At 34.1% G+C, this 11,544-nt stretch overlaps 2 protein-coding genes across 2 annotated transcripts; one reads left to right on the top strand and one right to left on the bottom strand.

Moving 5' to 3' along the window:
* The first annotated feature begins 3,294 nt into the window (after positions 1-3,294).
* LOC141701229 (uncharacterized) lies at positions 3,295-6,635 on the top strand. The gene is made up of 4 exons (XM_074504917.1): positions 3,295-3,530; positions 3,701-3,812; positions 6,061-6,132; positions 6,243-6,635. Exons 1-4 carry the CDS (start codon positions 3,403-3,405, stop codon positions 6,327-6,329), a joined length of 399 nt encoding a protein of 132 aa, XP_074361018.1. The 5' UTR covers positions 3,295-3,402; the 3' UTR covers positions 6,330-6,635.
* Positions 6,636-7,466: 831 nt separating this feature from the next.
* LOC141701230 (CASP-like protein 5A1) lies at positions 7,467-10,495 on the bottom strand. Its single transcript, XM_074504918.1, has 3 exons — positions 10,106-10,495; positions 8,660-8,792; positions 7,467-7,925 (listed from the first exon to the last, which is right to left on the bottom strand). Exons 1-3 carry the CDS (start codon positions 10,303-10,305, stop codon positions 7,734-7,736), a joined length of 525 nt encoding a protein of 174 aa, XP_074361019.1. The 5' UTR covers positions 10,306-10,495; the 3' UTR covers positions 7,467-7,733.
* Positions 10,496-11,544: the final 1,049 nt, after the last annotated feature.

The following is an 11,544-nucleotide window of genomic DNA, read 5'->3' on the forward strand; positions in this document are numbered from 1 at the left end:
AAATTCAGAATAGTGATTCATGAAGACACTCTCTTGCTAACAAAATTGAAGAATGCACAAGTGGCTGCTTTCCCAGAAGCTTATCTACAACCTAGCAAGGGAGTGGCATACATATGTCCTACTACCAAACACTTCAAACACTTCCAAGTTCCTAAGAAGTGTGTCATGGCCAACAAAAAGCTTATCAGGACTCTTGAAACTGAGCTAAAAATAAGAAGGAACAAAACTGTTGAAGATGAGGAGATGATAGAGCTGTTGAGAAGATACTTAAGTGATGCAGAAGACAACTTGCCCAAAACTCACATCAACAAGGATGATTTGGATGATGATGAGTAGAAGAAAGATGATCAAAATCCTTTAGCTCAAATTCAAGTCAGTCCACTAAGCCATCTAGCAGTAAGGGTGGTGAGAAGAAGAGAGAGGATGATAAGAAGAATGATGAGAAGAAGAGAGCTAGTGAAAGGAGAAGTAAGAGAAGGCATGATGGTTCAGAACCACACCAAACCCTAAAAATCCAAACACAACTAGCTCAAACCTCAGCTCAACCTATAACATCAACTATCTCAAACATCAAACCACCTCAAACCTCAAAGCCAAAATTTCTGTACAAACAAACAACCAACTCTTTCCTAAAAATTCCAATCACCACAAGCCAAACAAGTCTCAAGAAAATCACAAACCTACCTTTAACCAAGCCTTCACTAAAAGTCAATCTTAAATCTGTTGGAAGAAAAAAAAAGTCAAGTCTTCTGAAAAAGTGAAGTCACTGAAATGGCCATCTGAAACTGTTTTAAGCAATCTGACTTCCTACCTTTAAATTGGTGCATCTCAGATGAAGATCAAGTTCAACAACTTGCTGAGGAAATAGTCAGAGTATGGCTTGTATCTCTCAGGGAAGTTAGAATTTTCTATGAAGATGGTTCTTTTACCTTTCTTGGAAATGATCTAATGGATTCTCTCTCTCCCACAGAAATTAAGAGTATAATAAGTTTGTTAAAGGACAAGGATACTGCCACAAGGGCATGGAGATCAGTTATAGCTGAGTGATTGATTTAAAGGGAAGAAACAAGAAAAAAGAATGAAGTTGAAGATGAAGAGAGAAGGAGGAAGTATGATGAAGAAATTGAGATGTTTATAAAAAGATTAGAAGAGCTCAAGGCAAAAGAAATGAGCAGAATCTCTAAGGATGGGAAATTTCTAAACATCAAAGCTGCTGGATTCTCAAGATTTATAATAGATTTTCTAGACAGTGGTTATCCCAAGGTAGCAAGACAAAAACTTGTAAAAGCTCTAAGTGGAACACCTATTATAGAAGAATTGGAAATTCTTGATCACTTGAAGGATGTTCTTAGGGAAGAAGCAGATACAAAAATTGTCTTTACCTGATACTTGTAACCATTGAACTCTGTAAATCTTATGTTGTACAAAAGTTGTAATTCTATCAAGTTTGTGTATTAATTTTATTTTCCATCATTTTAAACTTGGGGTTAGTCTTTTTAACAGGCATGAATTTGTGTTAAGCAATCTTATCACAAATTGGGGGAGATTGTTGTGCAAGACATGCCTGTACATTAACAAGACTAAGACAATTTGTCAACCCTAAGTAAGTTGTATTATTATCTTAATTTGTATTTTGTACTTGTAACATTTTAAAGTCTATAAAAATGCAAAGGAGCATATTTGAGTCTTTTTCCTTAAACGGTATCAAGCCTAAGGATTCTACCTGGAAGAAGATCAAGATGATCATGCCTTGGAAGAATTTTGAAAAAGTTTGGAGTTGAATAAATCTGTTTGGATAAAAATACTCTAAGTCAAGATCTCTACTAGTCACAGATTTAGTGTTATAGAGAAGTCATTCGAGAACTCCAAATGACTTATCGAGAAGTCTGGAAAGCTACTAGAGAACTCAGAGAGATATCGACAAGTCAATTGAAGTCATGAAGTTTGGAGATATTAACAAGTCATTTCTTCACTAGAGAACTCAGAGTTATAGACGAGTCAACATTCATTATAGAACTCTGAGTTATCGATAAGTCAAAGTCCACTAGAGAACTCAGAGATATCGATAAGTCAAAATTCACTAGAGAACTCTAAGTTGTCGACAAGTCAAAGTGAAGACATGAAGCTAAGAGATCTCGACAAGTCAAAGTCTCATTCGAGAACTCAGAGACCTCTATAAGTCAAATTCACTATAGAGTATTAGAGATCTCGATAAGTCAATATACTTATCGAGATGACAATATCTGTATATGCCTAACTGGAGATCTCGAGGTAAATTCTCAAAGTACAAAATGCAGACCCATTCAATATCCAAGAAATCAACAAAAAATCCAACCAGCTGGATTGACAAGTCTACAAAAAGTAGCTTGATGGGTGTGCAAGATCAATGGTGAAGATTAACTGACGAAGGAAGATCAAGATAATCACAGGATGCTAAAGATATGTTAAGCCAGAAATAGAAGATTCACTTTTCCTAAAATGGAAATGACAAGTGACAGTTTAGTAAAGGTTAATCGCATATCTTATTGTACACTGTGTAAACTAGTAGTTAACTGAGTTATAAAGTTAACACTGGTCTTTTTTCAGTCGTGACAATTTAGATAAAAAATCTTGTAACACTCTCGAGAAGAAGCTAAGCTCTTTATCAACAAAGAGTGTAGAAATTTTATTAATAAGCTTTTCATCAATATTTTGTGAATATTTCATCAAATACTAACGTTTAGCGTATGTTCATGCGCACACTATAAAAATCCATTTCTTTATTAATAAAATCTCAAAATTGTAATGAAATGATATCCTCAAAAGAAACACAAACATGATGATTTGTTGCGTGCATAGGAATGTTAATGCTACAATTTTTAATAAAAGCAAACTTTGTTGCAACTTTAATCATTTTCAACAAAGTCTAAGTACTCTATTTTTTTTAGTTCAAACAAAAAGTACTCTATTTTTCATTACAATAAAAATCATGTAATCCGTTAGTTTAAAAAAAACATCGGATATGTTTTCCTCCTGAAAAAAATAATAAAAAGATTATAACAAAAAAAGTCACATAACACAATGAAATAATTCAAGTGAAATTTATATCTGGTTTTTGGTTCTGAGTTTGATGATGCAAGATTTGTTAAAACGTATATTTAAATTATAAGTCATATAAATCTAAATAATAAAAAAAAGAGTCTCTTAGAATATTTTAACCTTTTAAAAGATATTACATATTAATTTATTTATTTTGGGGTAAATTACTATATATAAAATTTAACTTTGGCATAACTGGAGAGTGAATATTTAAAAAAGAATTGCATCTATCAGTACAACTCTTTCTCTCTCAGCTTCCTCGTCTTAGCTGAGTTATTGCAAGAAGGAAAATTATACATACACATATATAATATATAATACAGAATGAGAGGAAGAAGTAGAAAAGCAGTAATAATTGGATTGGGGGTAGTTATGCTAATGGGTATTTCTGTTTATTTGAGGCTTTGGACTATTGATTATCGTATTTCTTCTGAAGACACTGATTTGATCAGGTGCCTACTTCTTTTCTTTTCGGCCCATTTTGTTATTTTGTGTCAGATTGATTAAAGTTTGAATCTTGATTGATTTTGGTGATGTTTGGGCTTGTTGTGATTACAATTTACAAGTGTTTAAAGGCGTGTTTTTTTTAAAATGAAATGAAAATTGGGTGTTGAATTTGTAGGAGGCAATTTGATTTAGCTAACAGGGAAGCAATGGATGAGTCTGCTGAATGGAGACTTAAATATGACCAGGAGTTTGAAAAGGCTAACAACTGTGCTAATCAGCTAATTCAGGTATGACATTTTAGCCTCTTCACCTTTACATGGTTGTGTTTTATTCATTTTATGTTTATGCTTGTGTAATGCGTTTACTTTTATCCATTTTAACCCTCGTTTTGATGTATGTGTATTGGGAGGTTTTGAGTGGTGTTTAGGGGTTGGGAACTGCATTTAGTAACCACTAACCACTGCCCTGGGGTTGAGTTAGTGTTCAATTTGAATCCACCACCTTTGGCTCGGATATTCGGGTTATTAACATTTTTGACACATCAATCCCTGTTCTGTCTAAATTAGCTAGAACTGGACATATCGTGGATTGATATTCTTCTAACAAAGTCGCTCTAGATCGTTGCATTCATTCTTGTTAAACTGAATAACTTTGATTTCTCTCCTTTATATGTTGAAGCTACATACTTTTCCAGTATAAAGAGAAATGAGCTTTTGGGGAAAGAAAAAAGAAAGGATCCTTACTGCTGGTATGGGAAAAGTGTGGTGGTAAGTGGACACTGTAATGGCTTTCCGGGATAATTCAACTGATTGCCCTAGTCCCACATCAATACAATACAGTTTATGGTGAAAGCTTACTGTTTCTTACACTTTGGAAGTAAGAGAAAATCATAAACTTCTATTTGCAGGTTCTGTAGATAAAGAGAAATATGAATGGAATGCCATATAACATTAAAACATCACTAATTGTAAAAATATCATCTAGGAGTAAGATACTTGCTGTTGACCTAGCATTTCTTGAATAGCCATTATTAAGCAGATTTTTGATGATATGAAATTCCAGAATGCACCTGAACTATTTGTGGTGAGCAGCAACTTATGAACCTGCCATCAGTGTTGGTCCTTTTTTCAATTTAGGGTTTAGTGGTTCAAAGTAAATTGATTGAAGATGTTAAAGGGTTATACGCTTATAACATATATTAAAGTCAAGGTACAAAGTGAAGGATATGTACTGTAATAGCTCTTGCGTAAAATTCCTTATTGTAACGAGTAACGACCATTGCTGAATGAGGGATTCTAGTTGTTTTGACTGGAACAAGGGTTGATGTGTAAAACTGACATACATAAAGGGTCACAACTCACAATGAACGAAAATTTATTTAAATGTGTGTATGTGCACGTTTTGACCATACTTAGGGCTGGAACAAGGGTTGATGTGTAAAAATGACAAATAAAGGGACACAATAAATGAAAATTTAGTTAATGTGTGTATGTGGCACATAGTATGTGCACGTTTTGGCTCCTAATTACGGTCAAAACGTGCACATAGTATGTGCACATTTTGGCTCCTAATTATGGTCAAAATGTGCACATTTTGACCATAATTAGGAGCCAAAATGTTCATAAGCCAACATACATTTTAATGTAAGAGAAAGAGACACACACCGAACAAGAATAAAAAACAAGCATCATCGTGTATTTTGTATGCAGATGTGTCTCACTCTCATCCCCGGTGTTTACTCGTATATGGGGTTTGTTGTACTACCCTACTGTTGGTTGTGCTGACACATACTGTATCACTCGGGAACTTGGTAAATGAAAGGGAATTTAGTTACACCATGCACTAGTAATTGTGGAGTAAAATTTTGTTGTCCTGTAATAGCACTTTTGCTACATATTGGAACTTGGTCATGTTTTGGCAAATATTGTCATATAACATCAGAAAATACTGGGATATATATTGAACAGTTAAACCGCTCAATTTTCGAAAGTGGACTTGTAATTCATCTCCCAACCTTCATTTCTGATCAATTTTAGTCAAATCGGATTGGGGACTGCTGCTTCTGTTGCTTTTTTTTTTATCTAATTTATGTAATTATGTTTTCTAAGTTGTTATGTCTTCTACCCAAAAATTTAGCAGTCGCATACTTCACCTGAAAATTATTTATTATTCCAAAGTTCCAGGAAAAATGAATTAGATCCTATATATTATTATGTATGATTACGAACTCACAATCTCGGACATAAGCTTGAAGATCGTTTATTGGTGATAGGCCACCTGCATGCATGTTGGTTGGTGAGAAGGGTTTTTACATGTGTCGAAAATATACAAGATAGTCGTCTCAGCTGAGTCTTCCCTTTATAGATTGGTGAAAAGGGTTTTTACATGTGCCGAATATACACAAGATACTCGTCTCAGCTGAGTCTTTCCTTTATAGACAGCATTTGTGAAGAATATTACACATGATACTTATTTCTCTTTTGTACTTGAGGAATGAGTTTGGGTGCTAATTGAAGTTTTTTCTGTCGTTTAAAGATCAAAAACTCGTATCAGAAAAAGGTTAAAGATGCTGCCAGCAATACAAGACAATTGGAAATGATCCAAAAGGTAACTCTTCTTCTTTCCAAGTTGATTATTTTCTCTTCGATAAGAGAGCTAACATCTTCTTAAGTTCACGTGTGTACTGATCTATGCCACCATGTCCTAATTTGATACAGGAGAATATAGGCTTGCTTGAACGGGTTGAGGCCTTAAAACAAGAGCTTGAAACTGAGAAACTAAAGTGTAGTATGAAAGAAACATAGACATGATTAAAGGTTACTATGAGATGGCAGGCTTTTAGAGAGTTCATTACACATGCGTCTCAGACTCAAGTGTTAAATGACTCGCCAGATTGCTCCTGAGTTTGATTCACACTAGGCATGCTACCTCCTAAGCACCAGTTTTCACAGTGTATGTTGCGGCATTTTGTTTGTTCATTCGAATGATATTTTCGAGTCAACGGACTCAAGTTATTAAGATATAGGAAATGAGTAAATTTACTCGGAGTAGGCATTGTAATCCTGACGTTTGTATAGTACATTTCAAAGCAAATGAAGGGTGTTGGTTCACTTCTTTTTCTTTTCTTTAATGCCATGTGGGTAAATTTTCTTTATGTGTCACATTTCTTTTTATAGAAGTTAAATTTACCGGCTTTTAACTAAAGATTAAATATTAATCGTATATTATTTCAAAAAACTAAAAATTATAAATTAAAGTACATTAAATCTACTTTGCGGTGATGTAATTGTTTTATTTTGTTTGATTATAAATTATTAATAAATTTCAGTCAAATTTAAGTCAATTTGACTGGCACAAATCCAAAAAAGACACATAATATAAGATGGAGGGAGTATTAGTTAATGCAATGGCAATAGTTCCAGAACATTAGAACAATTATTCTTAAAATCCATGAATCTCCGCACAAACTCCAAATTCTACTTTCTTGTGTTACTGCATGTAATGTTTGCATACATGGCATCCTCTAAGCTCTACTTACTAACTAGATCATATAACTATGTGCTGATAAGTTTGTTCAATTCATTTGCTAAAAAAATTATCTAATGTAGCTAAGCTTCTCGATCTGATTTAGCATTTACTGTTTTGTTTGGATGATGCATAAAGTGAGTGTTTGTCTGTTTTTATGTGGCTTGTGGCCTAACATAAAGAACTTGCTTGTCTTAAAACAAGGCCTCCATGTTTGTATTGTACTGCTGCTGCATGCAGGCTTCATTTCTTTTAGCAGTAATATATAATTACAACTACTTGCCTTTTAGTAACAAAAAACGTCATAGAATTTAGGAGCAAGTTTAATGTTCATATTAAACGAGAGAGAAGCGCCACATTCAATAACAAAATGGAAGAGGGGGGGGGGGGTTTGCACGCAAGGAAAGATCCCGGAATAATAAAATGTTCGTGAATTTCTTTCATCACACAATAAGAAAAGTAACTGAAGCCGTGTTATACTCCACACAATCATACTTGAGCTAAGCACCTCAAGTTTAGATCTACTTTGGCAAATCTAGTGGTACTTTCTGGAGAAATACTTAATTCTGTACAACTTGTTTTACAAAATTGAGCTCATATACTGAGTAAGAACAATCAGATCTCTAATTGAAGGGAGCATATAACGGTTCCAGCTATCTGATACGACTCTTTCTTTGATGCCTTTATCTGGAAGCCAATGACCAAAAATTTAAGAAAAAGGAAGGAGACACTGAAACCCAACTTAGGAAAGCCATGGCCGTGGCTGACATAAACTTCTTGCAGTGGTTAACGTCACATTTATCCAAGTCATTTCCGATGAGGACTGTGATGCCAGCAGATGCACAGGCCGCAGCAAAAGTAAGAGTAGATGTAATCTGCACTAGCATGAATGCATGAGTAATCTTTAACTTCTATTACGCTAATTAGGAAGAGCAGTGTACAATGACTACAAAGATTAAAATACTTGCTGATTAAAAATAAAATAAAAATCAAGTGTATTTCAACATCTTGAACTTGAAAAATTAGATATAATTAGATATAATAAGATCTACAATGAACCGATGCTGACTTCAAATAAAATATATATACATTTTTCACATACAAATTCTGAACTTATGGTAGTAAATAGACATTGCACACTGCCTACTGAAATCACTGCAAAAGGCTGCCCTATTCAACAACATGAACCGCCAATCGCCATGAAACTCCGAGACAATCTACCTTGGAAGTCAGAGACACAAGTATACGAACCTTGCAATAGGGTCAGGGCCCACACGTGATATTTACTAAAATTCATAGAAATACAAATCGCTTAATTAATTGGTTTTAACTCATCTTTAACATGTCTCCTCTATTCTCTAAGAGACTGAGGCCTTAAGTTTGACAAGAAATGAGGTGCCTCCTCTATTGTAGGATATGAAATCATATGACGAGTTTCAGCATTTTCAGCAGGACGCAAGCAGAGTATTTAGAAAGATAAAACTACTGCAAGATTAAATAAAGGAAACATGATGATACAAAGACACCGATAGTATGGACAAAAGCCCAAGAATCATGCACCATAGCATAATGTAGTTCTGTTATAAGGTTTAACCCGAGAACATCTTACCCCATCACCAATTGCAAACAAACTAACAACTCTGGTGTTCCGTAAACTTCTCTTAACCAGAAGAGCATATATATCTACAACAGCCAGCGCTAGGCTCCACAAACTCTGTAAGCTAACAGCAGCAACAAGGTAGCTGATACACCAATAGATACACGTTTCATTAAACAAATAAGAAGCTACTACTTTATTGTTTAACATTCAGAAATCAGAAATACATTTCAACCCAACTACTTTTTAAAATGTTAGAAGCCAAATATATATATATCTTTTCATTTTTCAAAAATTTAGCAACGGCATTCTATCCGAAATACAAGTAATGACATGCTAAGATCTTCATGCTAGTCTATAGCTTGAGATTAGAACCACATTTTTAATTACAGCATACAGTTCATAGTACAAACATTTTTGGGAATTCTTTCAAGCATTCCTGTTAACTTTCTTTTATTCCTAATTCTAGAAAAATGTTAATCCTGAATTCAAGAATAGTGGGAATATTAAACTTATAGGTAGAATAGAATGAACATAGGGATGAAAAACGATCCCAGGATCTGTAATGGAGAACCATGTCTGTAACTTTACCACAATGTCTGTAAAGAGCTCATAAAAACTTAAGATGACAAAATGATCGCCATTATATACCAATTTTATGGGCAAAAAAGTGGTTACTTGGTCATATGGTTGATAAGGACAAGCGGGGTTTTGTATCCTGCAAATTTCTATTTATATGCTGCATCTATGTAAATATGGTTTAGAATGACCATGTAAAACAAAAAAAAACATTTCCCCTGTTATCAAGCATTAATTCACCTAAAAGACTACTTTGACAAGAACTAGGTGACATCTCAAGAAGCGGCAAAGCAAGTTGTCATTTCCATTTACCAGAAAGGGCCATACTGTAATCAGGCCCACTTCTGCATTGATAATCAACCTAAATAAGCTTCCTAACAGTTACCAATACTCCTAGGTATTTTCGTGCACACATTTAGCAGGTTTACCTATTAAAGACTTCCAAACTGTATCAATTCCGGGTCCATAAATTAAATGTTACTTAAAAGTTTATCAATACATGTTTCAATTCCCCTAAACTTTCTCATAACAAATATGACATATTACACAGATTCCACAATTCGTAATACCAAATCGTAGCAAGAAAACTTTGTTAATCCTACTCGTACCCAACTAAACAGCCTCTCCACCCTAACGCGTAAACGTAGAGGGCACATCTCACTCAACCCTACTTCCAATAGAACATTACATTCCACACACAGCAGATACATTTCATTCAACTACTTAACCACTAATCAAGCAAATAACCAATCAAAAATCCATCTTTAAACTAAAAAAACTGCAACCCACTTGCACCGACACACAAGCAAATAACAAGACATAAAAAATCAATAGATACAAAACTACAAGAATTAAAAAGATTAGGAAAAAGGGTGTTACCAGAAAGCAGTAACAGATGGGAAATCATTGGTAGAAGCCATAATAGAGAGAGAAATAAGAGCAAAAACGAACTGAAAGAGTCGAAAAACAAGGCCTAATGAAGTACCAGGCATGCCCTGTACATCTTTGGTTCTAACAACCGGCGGTGGCCTGGCAAGAACTGCCGGAATTTCCACCGGATGTACTGCCGGAGTGCTCATGATCCACCCCACAAAATTGTAATAAAATATGTTGTGTTAGAGACACATAATAATAATATTGAGGGTGTTAAGAATTAAAATCAAATCTTTGAAACACCCAAAAATTCTAATTGGGTTGGTTGTGTTGGTTGGTGTGTATGTTTTTGGTTTTATAAAATGAGACTGTGCGGCAGAGTTCAAGAAAGACCAAGAACCCTTGTTCTCATTTTGTGTTTTATTTATACCAAATAAATAATTAATTAATGTACAATAATAATACTTTAAATAATAATCAATTGGTTTTAAATTAACTATTATCTCCAGTTATATTATAGGAGTACTATCATAATAAAATTATGGGGTTTTTTAAAAGTATATTTTTTTTAAATAATCTAAAAAAATACGTCATACTTGAAAGTAATTACATAGATATGATTTTTTTAATTTTAGTTTAAAAAAATACGATATGCAACCCGTGCAACTTCAAATACAACGCATTTTCAAAATTTTCAAAAAAATTATTTTCCAATTTACAACCATTACAATCTCAAATGCACCTCTACTTTAAAAAAATCTAAATTAATTATTCTAATCTGCAATCCTAACAACAATCATTTAACTCTTTTTAAAAAAAAATAAACGTACTTGCATTGCTTAAATTATATTAGAGCGTATTAGATTAATGGAGAACTCAGGGACATTTCCCATCCATTCATGTACCTAACATATAATTAAAAGCTCCATCTAGCATGAGCACGATTGGATAACTCAAGTGGTTAAGAGTTTATCCTCTGTCGTTTCAGATCCTGGGTTCGATCCTCGCTCACCCCGAGAATTTCTGAGAACAGATACTCATTTGTAAGGCTATAAGCCATATTTGTCAAAAAAAAAAGAAGCTCCATCTAGCATATGAGCTACTATATTCGCAGATTTGTAGATAAACTGAACCAACAAATTTTTGAAGTGCTACAAAGATTCGACATAATCAGTGATAATCGAGTGGAAATCTGACTTCCCACAAGATCCATTACATGTATTTGTCAGTAAAATCTGGAGTCACTGCTGCATCGACATTCACTTTAACCTAACCTCTTGGTTATACCTGCCATTCTCTACTCCCCCAGTTATGTCCTTACTTTTTTTATACTTTTATGTTGTGCCTTCTGTAAGTCATCTAATAAGTGCAATGCTTCCATCTTTTGTCCCAAAAATGGACATGTTAATTTTATCTCACACCCATTTATTTCTACGCTTCCAAAT

Source organism: Apium graveolens, unplaced genomic scaffold (assembly GCF_009905375.1).
Source record: "Apium graveolens cultivar Ventura unplaced genomic scaffold, ASM990537v1 ctg3611, whole genome shotgun sequence".
In the NCBI taxonomy this organism is placed as follows: domain Eukaryota; kingdom Viridiplantae; phylum Streptophyta; class Magnoliopsida; order Apiales; family Apiaceae; genus Apium; species Apium graveolens.